The sequence below is a fragment of the Patagioenas fasciata genome, chromosome 8, assembly GCF_037038585.1.
Source record: "Patagioenas fasciata isolate bPatFas1 chromosome 8, bPatFas1.hap1, whole genome shotgun sequence".
In the NCBI taxonomy this organism is placed as follows: Eukaryota; Metazoa; Chordata; class Aves; order Columbiformes; family Columbidae; genus Patagioenas; species Patagioenas fasciata.
Window position 1 is genome coordinate 8,590,403 of NC_092527.1, and position 21,143 is coordinate 8,611,545.

A 21,143-nucleotide genomic window follows, 5' to 3' on the forward strand; every position below is an offset into this window, starting at 1 on the left:
CTGGGTGAGTAATCTTTGTGGCTCCTGGAAAAGCATGAAGCTTCCTCAGAAATCCCTGGTGAAGGTGGGGGCTAGGCAGCAAATACTGTGTTTTGAAGAGAGCAGAAGAACAGGACAAGGAACTTACAAAAGCAGAAGAAAAGCAGCAAGGAGAGAATGACAGCAGATCTTCCTCCGCGTGGCTTCGTGGAGAGTCAGACAAGACAACATTCATAAAGATGGGATTATAAACCCAACCTGCTTTATTCTCATCCTGAATGTGTTTATTTGGAACATCACAAACCACCAACAAACCCCCTGAGCTCATGGTGACTTCCCGAGAAGCCACTGAGAGAAGCGAGTGAGGCGCAGACCTCCAGCAACCCCGTCCAGATCCCTGGCAAGTCAGCGCCTGAGCCAGAGCCACAGCCCAGGGCATTGCTGCCTCCTGACCCAGCGCCTGCTGGGCAGGCTTCACTTAAATAGAAAAATAAGATGCATTTTCAACAAAATCTTTGTGTTTTTTTTTTTTTAATTAAAAACAGTTATTGTTATATTTTTGACAAGAAGAATAAAATTTAGAAACATCTCGACACACAGAACTCCCCCCCAAAAAAACAGAAAGAGCAAGAAATCACCTAGTTAATTTACTAGAAGGGACAAATACAGTACATACAAGACTAAAACATCCTGTAAGTTTATACAAAAGCCAGACGGTAATAAATTGCATTAAAAATATATCAAGCATTACCTGATTCAACACTGGCATTTGTCCCCTTATTCAAAGGCACAAAACACTGTGCAACGAAAGTGTTCAGCATCACATCCATTATTGTCAGTAAATTCACCCAGATTAGCATTAAAAAAAATATTAAACACGTTTAATATTCGCCACACAGATCAGTAAGAAATCTGCTTTGGAAGGAAAATTAAGTCAGAAAGGACAAACATTTAAATGCCACACCTCAAGATGCAAAAGCTCTCCCTAGAAACCTACCTCCAAATCTTCACAGAGCAGTTTACCCAGCTGGGTATCACTGAGTAATCATTAAAAACCAAGTGATTCAACGATCCAGAAGCCCACCTTCAGCAGCACTGTCAGCAGCACGGAACCCTCCTGCTCCGCCCGAGGATGCCGACGCACCAAGAGCAATGGAGGTATGGGCGCTGCTGATCCATCGCCGCTCCACCGGCCTGTTCCTCACACCCGCAGTCTGCAACAGCTACAGAAGCCAGCACGAACCAGAACGGATGGAGTTTTTAAAGTATATTGAGGGTTCCGAAGTCACCCCGGGTAGCACATGCAGCAGCCGGCCCCAGCGAACTCAGGGGCAGATCTCTGCGGCGCTTCTTGGAAGAGCCTTTCGCTCAGCTTGTGCTCGGCGATGATGTCTTCCACTCGGGTTATGTACAGCAAGGACAACAGCACTCCCAGGAACTGCAAAAGGAAGGGGCAGCTCAAGCCAGAGCTCCAGTACTGCTTATCTAACAATTCCCACAGCGGCTTTTAGAGATTACCTACACATACATCGGATATCTGGGCAGGTACGCAGTCTCTATACAGACAGAAACTCACACTGTTCTTCTTCTTTGCATACAGGGGTATAAATGGATCATTTTAGCAAAGAGCTAGTACAGTAGAAGAACGACCACCCCTGTGCCTTAGAGCATTGGAAAGTCTCAGTGGATGCAGGAAGAGAGGACTCAAAAAAACCCCATGCAAAACCAGATAAACCCAGCAAATCCTGCAATATATCACAGTAATGCTACTAAATGTAACGTAACTGGTAAGCGTTCTGGTAATTTAAGTAAAAAATTATAAGTAAATATAGTCAAATGGGATATCACACACCATAGCAACAAATCAGACAATCCAATTTAATGGATAATGCACTGGCCCCTTCTCACCTGGGGCAGCAATATGCCGAGCAGCACGCCGGCCATGATGCTGTAGTTGTCTAAAAACCAAATCAGCACTGCATTTGTGCATCCACGGATGTATATAACATGCTGAACACTCAAGCGCTGCAAGATAACAGAGCAGACATTCAAACAGGCGGTGGCACTGGCATATGACACAGTAACACATGACAATTCAAATTTCAGGGAGGCGAATTTGGCCCTACTTCCCACCTCTTTAACCCCACTGAACTTGACACAGACCTCGTCACTGATTCTTCTGCCTGTTTTTAAGTTGTTTCATATCTGAACAAGTTATTCCATTTTTTTTAGCTGTTTTTTTTCCCACGAATTGCATCCAATTGTCATTTTGGATTACTTGGGAAGCAGAGGTGTCTCTTTAGATCTCCCTGCTTCCAGGCTGAAAGTGCAGCAGCGGAAAGACACAAACTGTGGACCAACTGATTTGCAATAGACTCTAAAAAGGGCAGGAACAAGAGGATTTCAGCGTCAGCCCTGCAAGCTGTGCTGCACCATCACCCCAGCCCATAATATAGAACAGCACTTGAGGCTGCAAAGGGTCCTAAGCAGATGAATGGGATGAAGTTAAGTAGATTCTTAAGTGCTTTGGACGTTAGAGCCAGGCTGGAGCTTTTAGGTGATTAAGCCATAAATCAATGAATCTAAATGAAGACAGGTCATACGTAAAGATAACCAGTAATTCCAAAAACCAACATTTGAAGCTGGTATTGTGCTCCAAGAGCCTCGAATGAGCTGGGGAAAGAGGCTTTTTCAGACCACCGCACTGCACTACAAAGCTGGGAGTGGAGAATTCGCAGTGGATCCAATTACCAATTTCCCAGCTTAATCACTTTGCAATTAGTGCCTTGGGCCAGCAGTCTGTACTGTGGATTCACCGAGGGGAAAACCCAAGGAGGAGTCCCCATCCCACTCCTGGAGGGAGGAGAAGCCAGCACCACCTGGGATGTTCTGCTCTCCTCCCAGAAATAACTGTTACAGGCTTAAAAACAAAACACCCACTACTGGGACATAAAACACTTAGAAACAGCTACATTGGCTTTACCAAGACTGATCTTACTCAGTGAGAAACTTTGGCTTAAAGTATTAAAAGCTTTCCCCAGCTCGAGTCACTACTTAAAAGAATTGAAGCATCTTTCTGTGTATTACTTGTGCAATTAGCATACGGGGGACAAGCTTTGGGAAGAGGTGCTTCATGCACATCAAACAAAGAAAGGAAAAAATCACAATAAAATACAATTAATGTTTTATATGTATGAAAGTTATTCCAGATAAAATAATTTTAATTGCTGACTTAAGTGCCTGGTAGATTTCAGTATGCAGAAGACTATTTTGTATCTGACCAAAACAAAACCAAAAGAGCAGAGAAGCATCACCCTTTGCCACAGCAGGGTGGACATCGCTTACATTACCTCTTTGTCAATGGTTTTGTATCCACACATAGTGTTGATAATATCTGTCTGAAAAGAAAACGGTAAATATAAACTACAACAGAAACCAAAAATCACACACACACAATTCTTACTCTTCTTGCATTCACCCAGCCCATATAAAAGCAACAAGAACGGTTATTCCTCAGTCCAGCACCCCAGGCTCAGGTTTAGACACAGCTCCACATGATTGTAGACAAATTGGTGTTGCCATTGTCTCGTGACACAAGACGTTTGAAGCGTGTCTATCCAGAAAACCAGCGTGGCGTCAGAAACCAAAGCTGGCTACAGCGGAGCTGTAAGATACAGCTGCTCCCACAGAACGAACAGCTGGCTTTAATTTTTAGGCCTTAATAACTTCAACAAATCTTATTAAGAAAACCAGGAATTAAAACAGTCATCATACCATCACGATGACAAATTTCAGCTCTGAAATATCCAAAACTCCAATAATGTCCAATGCTACGAATGCTTACACGAACATTTTACACGAACAAGTTTATTATAATCTATTTTTATATGTCACCATACATATTAATATAAAATCTATTTTTTAAAAGACTGAGTGCTTGCGCTCATCACAGATGGCCAACACATTTTGTGTAGCCATTTAGTATTTTGCTTGAGTCCTGAAGCTCTACCTTGCCCGGCAAAGCTAATATGAAAATACCATCCGCTTACGAATCAGGCAACATAAAGCCCACCGGCTTCAAACGAGGCAATGAACAAAGCTGAAACATGGAGGAAAAGGAGAATAGGCAAATGAGGGGAATAAGGCAAAATACACAAGCACAAGGAACACAGTCACATCGTTTCATTTTAAACACGGCATTCGCTAACACGACACCATGGCACAGGGAACTGTATGCAACGTTGATAAAGGCATTAAAACAGTGGTTTATAGGCATTTGGGGAGTAATTTTTATCTGTTACCCGAGTGGAAGTCTTCAATAAATACTCTGACTTGAAAACAGTCCCCTCAGAGCCCTCCCAGGCTGTGCCTGGCTTGTCTTAGCACACAGCCTGTCAGAGGATCAGAGCCTGGCCTCCGACATGAGCCTGAGTTTTCCATGACTACAAAGCCAGTGAGTAATCACAAACCATATCTGTCGTTTTCCAGGACAGAAACCAGCCTGTATTTGGAAGCATTTGTCAAACATACAAGATTTATTCCTTTTCTTTTCTTTCTTTTCTTTCTTTTCTTTTCTTTCTTTTCTTTTCTTTCTTTCTCTCTTTCTTTTCTTTTCTTTCGTTCTCTCTTTCTTTCTTTCTCTCTTTCTTTCTTTCTCTCTTTCTTTCTCTCTTTCGCAGAGCTGGCCATACAGCCATGCTGTCAGTGCCACCCTGCAACCTGGACTCCATGAGGGACATCGATGGCATCCCAGGGTGGCAGAGCCACAAGCCCTGAAGTACCACACTGTCTTGCTGAACAGCCCGCCCTTAAATAAGCTTTTTTTTGGTAATTTTGGGGTTTCTCCCTGCCTTTCAATTACCTTTCTTGAGCTCAACACTTTGCAAGCCACCCTGAGGCTGCAAGTAGCCTCATCCCTGCTACCCAGCTACAATACAGCATATGGAGAATATACTCCCCTTTTTTCCCTTGGAAAGGTTCCTATTTCAGCGTTTTCCTGCCTGACAGGTTGCATTTGAAATACATGATGTGTTTGACTGTTTGTGCCGTGGCTGTAAAGGCACCTGGCATTATTAGTCGCCCATTTCGCAGTGCTTCACCTTCACATTAATGCTCTTTTTACACACACACGAACTAAACTTTTAAAATACGACTTCAACAGAGAAATGTGTGCTACAGAAAAACAAGCAGGATTTTGAACGACCCCCAAAAAGCCAGATTGCTCTTTACTAGCCAGCTCTATCTCCCTTTACCATCAACCGAGGGCAAAATCCTGGGCTCTTCTGCTCAGTGCAGCTGTGGATCAGCAGATACTATTTTCATATACACAACTTTCTCATTCCCAAACACCTAAGACTTAAAGCATAACTGTTTAGCTTTGGTTTCTGAGAATAAATCAAAGCTCAGCGCAGACTTAAACAGACTCCTTCTCATACACAAAAAATGTGTAAGCACATGGAATAAACATTTGGATATCATACACATTTCTCAGCAACACCTAGCAGGATTACTGACACAACTATTGCACTTATTTTCCCTATTTTTAATTAAAGAGCCACACTGAAGGCAGACACTGAAAGAGCAGCACACAGCACATAGGTTAGGCCATCCATCATGAGCTCTACAACATCTGCTCTTACACATACTCAACTTCTCTGACTCACGTTCCAATCAAAGGCCCAAACCCAGTCAGGGAGGGACGGCCCATACTGGTTTTAAGTTGAGAAACAGTTCTTTATCAAATTCAGCATTACATCCACCCTTCAAATGAAGAGTGATTAATTAAAACTGCTAAAATCTATATAAAACACATTTACATGGAACTTGATGCCTGCTCCTAGTGCTGCCAGTTCATTGTAGACTGAATCACAGAATCATTTCAGTTGGAAGAGACCCTCAGGATCATCCAGTCCAACCATAACCTAACCAACTTGAACCTAAGAACCTTGTCTAAATGCCCTTTAAACCCCTCCAGGGATGGTGACTCTGCCACTGCCCTGGGCAGCCTGTTCCAATGCCCCACAGCCCTTTCTGTGGAGAAATTTTTCCTAATATCCAAACTAAACCTCCCCTGTCACAACCTGAGAAACTGGTCCGGACTCCATGTGCCCGGATTTCCTTGCAGGAAGGATTCACAGAGCAGCAAGTCTGCAGGGGTGGCTTAGGACAGAGCAGCAGCTCTGCTCCAGACCTGCACCCGCAAGGGTGTGCCAACCCTGAGGCCATTTCCCAACGTTTTGGATTTCTCTGGATGACGGAGTTTGGGTTTTGATTCACACAGCAGCTGGTGCACTTCAACCCACACCCACAGCAGCAATTCTCTCCTTTTCAGGCTGTCAAGACCGACAGACCCACAGCTCACATTTTCAGGAGAGACCCGATTTCCTTCACTTCTTCCCCGAGGCTTTTTAAAGTTGGGTGCCTTGTTATGTGAACGCCGGCGACCCGGCACGGAGCACCAATGCCAAGATGCCAGGACTGACCTTATTAGTGACACAGCACGTGTAGGGCACCCCGCAGGCCAGCGGTCCCGGCGCCGCGCAGCTGTGGTAGACGTTCTGTGACCAGTCTCTGTAATCCTCCCCACCGCAGCACTTAAACTGCGGAGGAATTAAATAAAATAAATTTTAAAATTCATGTCTTAACAGAAACTCTTGAATAAGTATAAAGCAAAGAAAGACTAAAACAATTTTAAGAGCACCGGGCTATGCAGTAATTCTGCCATTTCATCAGCAAGGCTGATATGTATGATAGACACAACTGGAAAGAACTAAAGATGCAGGTAGCAGTCCTCTCACTCATCGAGCTGCTGCTCTGCATGCCGGAGGAAATTATGGAATGCTTGGTTCCACCTCCCATCTTTTCCGAGTTCAAGGCTATCTGTTCGGGTCTGGACATCATCAAGCACTGTGACAGTCTCTCCATCGGTAACACACTGCTTCGGATTTCATAGAGAATTGGACTATGTTTCTACGTTAGTCTGAAGGACAAAAGCGCTGCTGGAAGGCATAAAAATAACCTCACCAAAACATTTTGGGTGTGATTTAGTGAAACTGAAATCTGGAAAACAAATACTCCAAGTTTACACTGACTTAATGCAAATATTCATTTCATATTATAAATGAAAGGAAAAGGAGGAGTTTATTTGATCATTAAAATGTATAGTAGTTATACATATACATAATTTTGGGCAGTGCACGGAAATTTTAATGCATTATGAAGTCTAATGACAAAATTTCCTCAGGATGGTTTGCTTCTGAAACACTTTCCATGCTTTGTTTTCATCTCCATAACGATGTCATAAAATACACATATCACTTCCTAACCTCACTTTTTGTTTTAAATCATCATTTGGCATGGTCACTGACATCACATGGGCCCTGACAGCACATTTCTGAACATCTTCTGCTGCTTCTATGGTCTCTGAACCGCATGGCAGAGCTCTTCAATAATCCAATAAAGATTTCAACACGCCAGCCTTGAAAATCAAAAGGGCAGTGAGTCAATCACACGTGCCATTAAGTAACATGCAGCTGGGCTCAACGCAATCTCTGAATTTTAATTACAGGTACATACGCTCCCAAGGGCTTTTCCTTTGAATAATCACCTTGTTAACGAGCTTGCTATGTGCCCTCGACTGAAAATACAATGGCCCAGGTTCCAATAGCCTAATTGCCACCTAATTCCTCATTATCCACTGCCTCCTGTTAATGAGATGCTGTTGAACGTCTTGGACCAGCCAGTAGAAATGCCGAGCGCAAGAACTCGGGTGGAATTTCGGCGGAGTTTGTCTGAATCTGGCTGTGGGGACCATGTATGTCTACACATTTGCAGGATCTGGCCTTGATCAGACACATCACTCACCCCCAGCTCTTGCAGTGATCGAGGGCATCCAACCACAGCTGGGATGCTGGAGGAGCCCCAGGCGCAGCGGTGCTGTCACAGATGACCCATGAGATCTCATTCCCCTCATCAATAAGAATCTGATTATCACATCACTGGAAAAACTGAAAACTATTGCTGAGGATCTACCACCCCTGGACAATTATATAGTCCCGGGGAAAAACCAAAGAAACAAACCAACCAACCCGCTTTTGAACAGAATCCATGATGTTCTTGAAGTCCAAATCATCGTAGTAATTCTCGATTCCTCTTCTTATATTATCATTCAAAAATTTGATTGTCTAGAAGGCAGAAGTAAACCAAAATTCATGGGTTACACAGGCCAAAACAAAATGAAAAGAACAGGTTAAAGCGACAAGTGTAATTGATAGCACAAGAGGAAAGGCTCCTTGGTTTGGTTTTGTTTTTTCAAAGGAAAAACAAACATCAATTAAAAATCAATCATAACCCAGTCCTGCAGGGACCAACCCTCTGTCAGCATCAGAGCACAGCAAGAACTGAGACTAAACACAACCAGAATGTAACAACTTTCAACCCAGCTGCTAAACCAATCAAAGCTAAATCCTCACAGGTCAGAAAGAAACCCAAAATACACCTAATACACCTACTCATTGTCTCAGTACTACAAACTGCAACACCTGGAAACAAAACAGAACAAAACCCATTATCACATCGGTGATTAAGATGGGGTTCTGCAGGACTATCCCAACTGGCCAAGAACCAAGAGCAGCAAACACCAACATCTCTCACTACCTGTAGCACCTCACTGAGGCTCAGCAGGTTTGAGAGGGAAATAGAGGAAGAAATGGGGAAAACCAGCAAGACATGCAAAACAACCAGCATTTAAATGCAAAATAAACAAGCTTTTATTAAATCCTTCCCTCTCCTCCCCATCCTAACCCAGCCTGTCCCTGAGCATAGCTGTCCTGCTCGGCCAACAAACGGCTTGGGAAAACCCCAAATTCACAAAACCCAGACTTTGTCTGAAAGCCAGCAACAATTCCTCCTTGCCCTCTCACCAAATACCAGCTTTTCTATCTACTTGATTTTCCATCAAGCAAATTCTCTGCATCCCACGATGCCCACATTCCTGCGCTGGGCAGACTGATTCACTCATCCCACAATTGAGAACAACTCCTTGTGTGGGACCAGGGCAGAATCCACAGCAACGGCTTCTAGAGATGAGGACAACTCATCCTCTGCTCTCACAAGTCTAGTGTGTGACTCCGGTCCCGTGTGGAGTAAGAAGAACACACTGGCTATGGAAAACATATCATACTGCTTCAAAAGAACAATGAGATATTTTCTAAAAGCTTTTTAAATCACATACTTAACATATGACTTCTTATTGTGGAGATGAGATTGGTGAGATTGGGGTAGGGAGGGAAAAGGTCTTATAATTCAGCATCTCTTTTTAATGCTTGTATTTTGCCAGATTAGAGAAAAATGAAAGCATAGAAATCCAGTACTTGCCATAGCAAACACATTTATGCTTTAAAACATTTTTAACAGAAAAAACAATCTGTTGCTTTCTGTTTAGAAAAATTAAGGTTTTTATGTAATTATAGCATGCTTGTAAAGGATGGGCTCTCCTACAGAAATCAGTTACAGTGCTTAAAGCACGTGGGCATGGAAGAGTTGTCCTTTAGGCAAAGTAAAACATTTTGGCCCCTAAAAGATAATAAAGTCTGTCTTCAAACCCAGGTGGAGATTTCCTGGACCAGCAGTGAGCCCCAGATGGCAATGAGAAGAAAGCACTTGTAATACACGAAGAGCTGGAAACTCGTTCAGCCTCTACTACACACTCTTAGTTACCAGATTTTCCCCAAATTCTTTAATCTGGAATTCATCTCCAGAACAAGTGGCCAATCCCATCCCTCCCCAAACCCGAAAGACCCTGAGAAGTCCGGGGCTGCCTTCAGACCTCCATCGATCAGTGCTCAAGTGACAATTTGAACACTCCGTATTTGCTCAGCAGCACGGCTGTGTGGTCGTGGATTGCGAGGAAGGTTCTTGGTGACCCAAATCTCAACACAAGCAGCTCACCTGGTTTCTGAAGATCAGGGCCACCACTCCACCGGTCAGCTCGATCAGCAAGCAGATCCCAAGGATGTACATGAACTGCAGGAAAACAAGTGCAAATGAGTCCTCGAACAGAACAAACCCCAATTACTCTTTCAATTAGTGTCCTTAAGTTGGTAACAGTCCATTGCCAACACACTTGGCTTTCTGCATGTGAGACATCATTTTAAAGAAAGATATACAGTTATGGGTTTGTTCTTATAAAACTGTTAATGTCACAGAAAGCTTTTTTCTCCTCGCTTGAGTCATTCTGGGTTTTGCCCAATTGGCGAACACATTCTTTTTCTGCTTTGGATGGACTCAAACCCGACAGATGCATTTATCACGCCAAGATATTCCTCTCCACAACAGCATCCCAGAGAAGCACGTTAACGGAGCACTGCAAACCACACCAAAAATAATGTTGTTATGCCTCCTACACAGTACTTACTCGTTGGCTTTTATTTCTCGGGTAAAGCGGTGCTTTAAGATAATGCAAACCATTTTCTACTGAATTGCCAGTGTTAAATAAATCAAAGCAAAACTGGCTGGGTAGCTCTGAGTGCGCTGCTTCGGCAGAGGGGCCTGCGCTGCGTCGCCTCCCCAGCCCAACACAGGGCTGCACACAGGCACGAACCAGACCTACTGTGCTCTCCGGTAGGAAAAATCACATCTGCCAGCTATTTATTTATTTGGTTTGTGTACCATGCTCACAAACGCACCTCACAAATGGCCACAATGTATGCATCTGTGACTGCTTATTAAAAGCGCTTGGAAAATATGAATAACATGAAGAAATCCATAGCAACATCATAACTGTGATGTGCCAGTACTTAAATGTTATTTTAACCCGAAGGATTCTTTAGGCATAAAAGACGGCTGTTACATTAATTTAGCTCTGGTTCTTAACAGCAAACCCCAACGGGAGAAAAGTTTTATGATCTCTCATCTGAAAATAATCTCTAACGCTAACACTGTGCCCTGAATGCTGGTCTAATTCCTGTGCTCTCAGTACCCAGCGTTAGTGTCACAAATTTACTGGACACAAATCTTTTCTCCTGCTGACTCTGGAATCAGCCTGAGAAGCAAACGTCAGGGACTTTCTTCATTTCAATACCCTGCCCGGTTTGCTACCACTGGGAATAGAAAACATGCTCTGCATCAGTAGAGGATGCACCGCCATGCTCAGGGTGGAAGCAGCCAGCACCACACAAGGACAGACCCTCTGCAAAATTCCAGTATAACTTCCTGCTTTCTCCTACATAACGTACGACACATTTAGCATTTCTTTAGGCTGAACTGACACGAAGGTGAAAATTAACGTTTTCACGCTTTATTTTTAATTAGTTGCATGCGCAACTTCCATCTGAACCACGGCGCTGAAACAAGAAGCGTTTGGGGAACAATCTGAGACCACAGCTGATCTCTGCACTTAGTGCCCCAGCAAAGAGGTTTGTTTTTAGGGAACTGCCCTGCACTGATTGGGAGAAGCCACAGCCAGACTTTGTGTTTTCTCCTCCTCGCCGTTCCCCACACAGCACACGTGCCGGTGGAGCGGGCAGCGCGGTGCCAGCCCCGCGTCAGATGGTGTGGAACAGCGAGTTTGCACAAGATGATAACTCACATTCCTGGTTGTTTTCCATAAAGCCCTAACTACTGCAAAGTTGCTTTTCTCAGTGCAGGGCTCTGCCCCTCACCTGCCCTGTCACTGCAAAGACACAGTGCTCCCTGACGGGGGGACATCCAGACACAGTGAGGGGACCCCCGCCACAAAACAGCTCTGGCTCCATCAAAAGCACAAAAAGCAACTGCAGAAAAACATTTTTCAACACACACATCGTTAAGGGATTGAATTCGGGCGACACTGCCAAGCAACGAGCTTAAAAATCACAAATAAAGAAATCAAGACTTACTGCTTGCAGGAGGCACAAGTTGTCTCTTAGAGAAGCCAGTACACCCACAAAAGATACCAGGAACATGATAATGCCCAAAAGTATTAAAATAATCGCTGGGGCTAGAAAGGCACTTTCTAGAGTCTTGTACTTCTGTCTTTCGACTTCCGCATAAATGCCAATGGCGAGGACAAGGGCCCCGATCACCTGGAACAGAGAGAGGAGCACAGAGGTGACTCTTTGCCCAGTAACAGCAGAGATGACACTTGGTGAGCACACAAACCTGTCACTGCTCACTTCAGAATTAATGATAGACAATGGAACACCAAACCACAAGCGTGGATTAGAAAAACAGACCTCAAAGAGTACACAGCAAATAGCCCAGTTAGAAAAGAACTGAGATTCGTTCATTTCAAAAACATATTTAATAATGTTTTAACATCCTGGAAGTGAAACAAATTGAAACATACGTCACTGGTTAAAATGTAATTTATTACTCATCTGAGATCACATACATTACACACACTGGCAAATGCCACAGCACTAATATTCCTCCTCCATGTGTCTGTCTGTCCCTCCCTCTCTGTGTGGTATGTATGTGTATGTGTGTGTATATATATGTCCCTAACGCCATATAATTTCTACCCCAGTCTGCAATCAACAGCTTATAAGGCCCTTCATGTCAGCTCCTACTGTATTTAGGCTCGGTAAATACGGCCAGGTGTATCCTGCACCTCCAGTCCTCCTGGCATTGTGGGCAGTGCACCCGATATAGGAAAAAACCTCACACAAATGGCAATTACAGCACTATCTTAAGCACTACCAGATATAGCTGACAAGTGAAGCAAGAAGTGATACATTTCATTTAATAACCATAATCATTTTGACTGAAATATGTTAAGTCAAAGCCATTAGGTATCGAACCTATGCCATACTTCAAGTCACTTTAAATTATGCTGAATTTGAAAAATTAAAGAATAAAAGAGCCTACAACACCTAAGGCATGAAAATTGCAGTGGAAAAGCTTCACTGCCGACTCCAAAAGCCGGGCACATCCCAAACCCAAATCCATCATCTTAGCAGCCCGATAAACAGCGCTACCCCCTCTGACTCAGTGCCTCTGCAGGAGAGACCCTCTCTTACACATATGAGGCTTTTGACCTCACATGGTATATCCCAGACAAAGCTCCACACACACACGACATCCTCAGCTGGAACATCATCAGTCCAACAGTTGTTTTTTTTTTGTTTTTTTTTTTTTTTAATTATTGGGTATCTTAAAATAAATAAGAGCTTACTGGCAATTCTTGATTTGCTACAGGTAAGAATAAGAACCCAAGGGACACGATGTGAGGAATGCCACCAGGCTGCATTTAAAAAGGAAAACACATCTCAGAAGGGTTCACCCATAAATATACTGAAGCTATTTAGAAAGAAACTTAAAGTTGTACCCCATGGAATTCAGAGTAACTCCACTCTGAGGAATTCAGGAATTGTGCTGATTAGGGAAGGGAGGAGAGAAAACATGGGGGACAAGTAGCAGGCACACAAATCTACCATTTATATGGTTCTACTGTAAAACTGTAGTTTGGGGGTTTATTACTGAACAGTGAATTTGCCGTGTTAGCTTCATTCTTTAAAATATTCAATTATTCAGGTAATAAATGATACATTTTTTTTCAAGCAGTAGACAACAAACAAATCAGTTTGAAAATTGTAAGTACAGCTATAACAATTGATCAAAGGGTCTCGGAACCACATAAAACAATTACAGATTATAAAACTGGTGACTGTACATGTATACATGATGCAGGAGTTCTATTATTATTATTATGATTTTAAAAGAAAATGAAACGCCTAAGATCTAAAAGCTGACACCTTTGTGCCTAAACTGCACTCACCCTGCAGAAAGCAGCAGATAACACAACTTAGAGACCGACTCTCCTGCAAACACCAAACACCGTTAAGGAGCTCCAGCCCTGCCTGGGAGATCCCATCTCTAGGAAATTAAAACCAAAAAAACAGACACAAAACACGGGTATTAAAACTCGATGGGGATTGTCTGAATTTTCGAAGTCTGCTGTTTCAAGGTCAGAGTGTTCTACTGAAATGTCATTTTCTCAGCCACAGTTCTATCAGCAGTACATTCAATTTGAGATGTTTGGTTGCTTGGTTGGTTGGTGCCTGTGAGTAGAAACACAAGACACATTCCCACTTTGAGAGTTTAAGATATATAGATGTATAGAGTAATCTTACAGATACATATGTATCTTTATGTTCCGTTTGCACCTCCACTCACACGCCCTCCAAGAGTACTTGTAGCATTTTAAGCGTACAAGAAACTTCAGTCCCACCTTTTGTTTTCCGACACCATCTTGACCCTCCAAAAACCCTAAAATCCCCCACCCCAAACTCCCACACATTACGGCTTTTACTGTCCCAAGGACCAAGGCCAATAGCCCACCCCGGACAAGCCACACCTCGGCACACAATTAAAATCCTCATTCCCTAACAAGGAAGATTTACGCTTTTATTCTCTTCTAATTTTTTTAAAAACGTTTAATAAAATTTTTTAAACCTTTAATATGGTCAAACCAGCAATTATGTGAACCAAGCTGATGTGCGAGTTTGCAATCATCCCACCCGTGTGTGTTCTCCCTCCCTGTGACCAGAGCTGGAAACACCACTGTCCCATAAGCAGCCCACCCCCATACGAGTTGTTTACATCCTGCATCCCTCACAACAGCTCCCAATTCACACAGTGTCCACAGGAAAACTGAGCTGGCCCTGACTCACATTAAACGAGTGTCCACCAGCAAACACCAGGGACTTCCTCTGGGGCTTTTGCATGCACAGGATTTGCTTTCCCAAGAGAAAGGAAGAGCATTTATTTCTAGACTAGTGAATTTAACCCTGTGTTTACAATACTTACTCTTAAATAAAGTGGCTGCTCAACACCAGCACCTTGTGTTTCAAGTGCTGGATGTTGTTTCAGCCAGGTGAGAAAAATGCCATTACAGCCCCATTCACCAGCAAACAGTTGCCTAGAAAAGTTGCAGCTATGAGTATTTTCAAAAGCCCCGGGGCGGCCGCGGCAGCACCAGGGCCCGCAGCAAACATCCCTCCGGCGCTCCTGCGTGCCGCCACTTCCTCTCTGCCTTTGGATACGGCTGATATTCATTTCCTGGTGATTTCAACAATCCTGGGGACTCAGATCCGGACGTTCATCACTCACAAATGTACCAAAAAAACCCCAAAACAGCATCCTCCCCCCGCTCCCCCGAGCAAACCAGCTTTTCAGCAGAGCAGCGAGATGGAAGCCCTTGGTTATAAACAAGGGCAGAGCATTGAAAATCCAGAGCGAGCAATTACAAAGAGTAAATATAATCCTCCAGTTGTTTGAAAGAGGCTTTGTCCTCCAGGGACTCTCAGAGAAACATTTCAGAAGGGCCCTTTTTCTGCTGGCAGGGTAATTTTCACGTCCCGCCAGCAAAGGGCCCTTGCTGCCCATGGAAAGCGTGGAGCAGACGACATGCACAGTCCCATGTGAGGGACAGGTTTGAAAACTAACGCAGCAAACTGCCATTTCCAAAAATCACACCTGTGGAATAAGGGTTGTGGAGAAATGCGGGGAACTTCAGGACTGCAAACCTGGTTTTCCCTGCGTGGTTTTGTTTGCTTAGAAAAGACAAAAGACATCCAGGATCCCAGGAAGTCTGAATGACACCCGAACGCTTTGCATCTCGTTTTCTGTTCATCCTTAAATCGTGGCTTTCATCAGACGCCCACCACCAAACCTGATGGATCTAAACCTCCTCGCCCATGCAACATAATTAAAGCTTTATGCTCCCACCTGGTAAATAGCACAACTGTTAAGACAGAAACACAGACCAGCAAAACAAGGGCTTACGCAGAGTTTAAACTGAAAGAGCTGGAAAGAAACCCCGCCTAAGCATCGCATACATGAGTGCAGCCTGGAGTCAGCACAGCCAGACAGCATCACCCCAGTGTCCCAGTGCCTGAAAAAGCACCATGTAAAATCACCGTTCACTAAAGTGAGCCCCGATGGCTCCTTCTACAGCCCAAGTTGTGCTGAATCTGCCACATTTGAGAAGTCAGAGGTAAGGAGCTGGGACTTCATCACTTCCAGGAGACTGCACGTGGGTTTCACCTGACACCCGGCTGAGGACAGTGACTGTGACACACCTTGAAACTTTAAAACTTCACAGTATCACCGAGTCAAGGCTCAGAAGGGGAATTACCCTACATACTACTGACTGCCATTGTCGGGTAAAGCCTTTATTTACCCAGCTCCCCTAGGGGGAAAAAAGCAATATTTTAATACATACACGAATGATTTTTATCTGCCAAAACTTCCAACCCCTGCAAGTCCCCCGTCCGCCAAAACCAGCCTGTCGCTTCCTAGGAAGAGCTACACCCTCATCCACAGGTGTGCCGGCGCCGCCTCGGCAGCGGGAGCAGTAATTATTGCAAAACCCCCATTCCCGGGAGGACGAGGCGCTCCCGCGGCAGCCGGACCCGGGACCCTCCGGACCCGGGACCCTCCGTCCCCAACGCCGCACGGAGCGGGGGCGGCCGCACCCCCGCGCCCCCTGGCCACCCCCGGGCTGGGGGAGCGTGGTCGCTGTCCCCCCGCCGCCCTCACCCAGAAGGTGGTGGAGTAGGTGATGAGGGTGAGCTTGAGGCAGAGGTAGGAGAGCCGCCCGCAGTACCGCACTTGCTCCGCGTCCCCCGCCGCCATCCTCCCGCCCCGCAGCACCTGCCGCCTCCCGCCGCTCCCTCCGTTCCGTTCCCTTCCCTTCCCCTCCCCTTCCCGGCGGCCCATGCCCGGGGGAGGGAGCGGCCGCCCCGCCGGGCGGGTCCGGGGGCGACACCGCCGCTTCCGGGACCGGCAGCGGCCCGGGGGCGGTTAACGACGGGGTGCCCGGGGCTGGCCCAGCGCACGGCGGAGAAACGCGAGTAACACGGGTGGGGGACGGAAACCTCCGAGATTCTGCCGGCTGCGGCTTTTCCTTGTATTTTCCTTGTTTCTCAACGCGCGTTCAGGACTCGCCCCGCAGCTGGGACCTCAGAAACACAAAAATAATTCTATATATCTGTATATCTATATCTTGCTACTGAAACAGGCACCTAACGCTGCTGCCGGAGCCCACAGCAACGCACACAGCCGCAAACCTCTGCAATTGCTATTTAAGACAGCGTGGGCAAAAAATTTTATATATATATATATAAATAAAAAAATGTAAAAGTGCTACATGGGTTCTGGGTTTTTTTTGTTAAGCACACACAAACATCGCAAAGAAGAATCCCCACACTCTACAGCAGCACAATTAAGCAATACCAGAGCATTTACCTTTCATTGTACTACTCAGGCAATTGCACATGCAGTGAGGGTCCCATCCTGCAAATAACAACACACAAGTGCAACAGGGAATGGGCGCAGTGCCCTGGTCAAATTTTCTGCCTACACGGGCATTTATCCACATCCCGCTGCCGTGACAGTGGGTCAGTGTTGGGTCTACACAGCGATCATGAACTGCAAACGCCATTCATGCCTCCGAGATGAAATAAGCCCTTTCAAGCTGGCAGCGCTGCACTCCTGTCCCACAAAAGGCTATTTTCCTCGGGGAAAAAGGTCTTATTCAAAGCATAGACAACTGTCACAGAGTCGGTTGTTGCATCCTGGCGCAGAGCAGAGACAGACAGCGCTGAAAATCAGCGTCTGCGATCACAGGAGATAAAGTACAGCGGCATTTACTGTTAAGTTATCGAGCAATGAGACTGTGGAAAACCTCCAAGCTGTGTATGTAAAACTGTATAAGTGGTCAGTTGCACATCATTTTGTTAGGTACATAAAATAAACCAGTAATCACTACCAAAACCTCTTTTATAAAGCCTAAAAAAGATTCCTTCATAATTCTGTTATAAAAAGTGCCATTGTTTTTGCATGCAGTGCTAAATTCTGCTTCTGAGAAACAAATAATCCAGCCCCTGTCCCTGCTGGCAATAGAACAGCTCATCACCTATTAGGTTTCTGACAATAATATGTAATACGATGGCCTAGAGCATTCATCTCCTAAAGTACCAGTAACTTCAACTTTCAGACAAATGTGCAAATATCCCTGACACTTACCCAGAGTGTGCAGGCTGGAAATCGCATCACAGATCGTGTAAACACTGGGGATTACAGTCTACCACACGTTCCTCATGTCTCATGGGCATCATTCACACCTGAACAAATTCCTGTCACTTAGGCATATTCCTTGCTTGTTTATTTAACAAAATTAATCATTGGAGTTTGACTTCCCTCACACCTTACCTTGTCATTCGTGCTGTGATTTCTGCTAACAGAACATCAGGGCATGACAGGCTGGATGGGGAAGCTGCTTAAAAGGAGTGTCCGTTTTCCTGTTGTTTTCACTGTGAATTGAGCCACTACATTAAAACGGGTTTCTGTTACAAAGCCATATAAAATAATTGAATAGTGCTTTTATTTGTCTGAATCGGGACTTTGTCTAGACAATGAAATGGCAAGATTCCTGGACCCAGTTCATGTAGTTCAGCAGCGAACAGTGGTTTAAAGTGAGATGTTATGAATGGCCCCGGCGCTGAGGTCCGCTTGGGTTGTGCTCTCTCCAGCCCAGCCTGGTGCAGCACAGAGCTGCAGTTTCCCGACCAGGAGCTCGAAAACTCTGCCAGCATCATTGCAGCATCCACTCCCAAGGCACCTGATGGCTCACCCAGCAGTGGATTTGGTTCATATTAAGGATCGGTAACGTCCACATCTCCTCCTGTGCTTTCTTCCGGGCTGTCACAGGTGTGTACAGGGCATATTGGATGCCATGGATGGTCTTGAAAACCATGATCTGCAGAGCGTTTGAGCCAGGGCATTCAGAGACCTGCAGGGACGGGAAGCGTGTCAGAAAGACCCCGAACTTTTCAGAGGTACCAGCAGCACTTCTACTGCTTTCTTGCAGCCCAAGCCTGGCTGACAAAGCTGCAGTCCAGCTGCACGTTGCAGGTGTATGCTCATGGCCCACGTGTCCTGCTGTTCCCTGGACAAAGGTCCTTCCTCCCAGAGCCGAATCCAACTTGCAATACAATTAAAGCCCCTACTGCCTATATTACATCGTATTATTTTTCCAAAAGACAAAATGCACCTTTATTCCCCCTTCCAGACCTGCATCTTTTGTTTGCATCTCTCATGCTTTGCACAGGCCTGGGATCGGTGACTCAGCACAGTGACGTGTGGCCTCGAACAATCCTGCCTGTAATAAAAACAGCAGTGAAACCAGCCGAACCCAAACCCCTGCTCTCAGATAGTCCCTTTCCCTAGTCCAAAATCATTGGAGAGGCAGGTCTTGCACATTGTCCCAAGCAAGTGCAGCTTTCCTGAGGAATTTGGAGCCTGCCTTTGTAAAAAAGGCGCTCCAGTTTGCAAGGTAGAAGGCAAATAGCACACACAGGTTATATCACTGGGCAGGCTCCAGGATGATAAACTCATCGATGCACGACCAGGAAACGAATAAAATGTGTGGGTGTGAATAAATGAAAGCAAGTCCTTGCTGACTTACATGATGAAATGTTGACCAAAGGGTGGCTGCTCCCCGATTATCACCCACGTAACAGATCGGGGACCAAGAAAAATGGTTCAGAAGAGGGTTCCTGGGAAACACTGACATAATGAGCATCTTTAAAGTCAGCTGGGAGAGGTTTTGAGGTCACCATCAAAATGCCAAAAAGTACAGCCCTTTTCCTAAGCCCTTGCTTACTTTCTGCTTTCTATGACAGAGACTTCAGCTCCACTGTCAGCTAAACATAGAGGGTTTTGCTCATATTCTCTTTGGAATTTGAAGAAATTTGAGCAAGCCAAAGGAAAAAAAAATCTGAGGAGCGCTACAAGCTGTTGAATTCATATTGCAAAACAGGACAAGCCCTCCTGGACGGCACACGGCTCACATGCACCAGCGTAAGACCTTCAAGAAGAGCCTGGAACAGCTTTGCAACACACATGAGAAGATACGTACGAGTGTATTTCTGTAGTTCCTGGGTAAGGCAGTGAGTGGGGTTGCTGGCAGGAAAGTCCATCATGAGGAGAACACGTAGCACTACAAGTATTAACTTTGGGTAATACCGTATCAGAGAAGATTTGCTTTGAAGAGCTGCAGTGGTTAGGCGATGGGTTAATTAAAGGCTGCCTCCACAAGTTAATGAAGCAAGGTAAGAGTGGTGCTGCTGAGCTGGTGGAAGGGATCTTGAACTGGTAAATACTGCCCTGTTGCACAGCTGCATCTCCAGGAATAGGGGAGCTGCAAAACCACTGCTATCTCAGTGCTGCATGCACTTGGGGTGGAGTTTTGCCTTCATGTTACTTGTCAGGAGCTTTCTGAATCCTAAAAACAAGTGTTAATATCTGAAAATAGGTTTTAGTAGCTGAAAACAGATTTAAATACCTGAAATGCTTTTAGTTTCCAGCAGAGCAGGCGTGAGCCAGCGCCAAGTGTTCTTTGAAATCTCAGCCTCAGCATGTTGCTTATGTTCCTGTCACTTACTGCAAAGCTGCGAGCGAGAGCTCTGTGCTCTGAGCAGAGATGGGAGTCGAGGCTTCTCCATTCCTGTAGGGACCAGATACGCCTCTCCTTGCAGGTGTGGGGCCGATAGAAGTCTCTGCAGCACGCTTTGGGAGAGGGGCTGCAGCAGTTCAGCAGGGGAATGTCCCCGTTCAGCCCCTCGGCATCTCAGGACACACAGGCTGGGAGCTGAGGCTCCTCCGGATGTTTCCCCGCTGGAGAGCATCTGCAGAGGGATTTCTGGAGCTCTGGGTGGGCTCCTGGTCACCAGCTTCCCACTGAAACCTGCTCACAAGTCCCAGCTCAGGTCTGGCCTCGACAAACACCTCTCTCCTGGCAATATGCACCAACGACTCTTCGAGCACCAACAACACTTGTTGCTGTAATTTGAGTATCATTATATTGAGCAGTCACCATTAAGTAAAATGTATTAAAAGTAGTTGCAGAGAGCAAGACTGCCTTGCTAAAATGCATTTTGTTTCTTTCTCTGCTCTGATTGCTCACAGGAAGCCAGGGTGGGTCCTGCAGGACTGGTAAACCCAGCAAAGTAGCTACCCTTGCATTTAAACCTGTAAATCCTGATACAGCAGCGTATCTGCTTCAAAGGTTATTTCAAACCAAATGGATGGTGGGGGGGAAAGGTTGAAGCACCACTTTGCTGCCTGTCGTTTGATGTCAAATCAGTTGTTTGGTTTCTGCTTGCGAGAGACTCCACCTC

The 21,143-nt window shown here is 45.3% G+C and overlaps 1 protein-coding gene across 2 annotated transcripts; it reads right to left on the bottom strand.

The window, feature by feature from the left end:
* Nucleotides 1-495: 495 nt before the first annotated feature.
* TSPAN15 (tetraspanin 15) lies at nucleotides 496-16,641 on the bottom strand. 2 transcript variants are annotated; one of them, XM_065844003.2, is made up of 8 exons: nucleotides 16,501-16,630; nucleotides 11,856-12,041; nucleotides 9,928-10,002; nucleotides 8,067-8,162; nucleotides 6,462-6,578; nucleotides 3,330-3,377; nucleotides 1,888-2,004; nucleotides 496-1,417 (listed from the first exon to the last, which is right to left on the bottom strand). In XM_065844003.2, the coding sequence occupies exons 1-8, from the start codon at nucleotides 16,594-16,596 to the stop codon at nucleotides 1,265-1,267; spliced, it is 888 nt and encodes a 295-aa protein (XP_065700075.1). In that variant the 5' UTR covers nucleotides 16,597-16,630; the 3' UTR covers nucleotides 496-1,264. The 2 variants fall into 2 exon arrangements, with proteins under 2 accessions (XP_065700075.1, XP_071667744.1); XM_071811643.1 differs by lacking the exon at nucleotides 1,888-2,004 and having other exon boundaries at nucleotides 16,501-16,641.
* Between the last annotated feature and the right edge of the window lie 4,502 nt (nucleotides 16,642-21,143).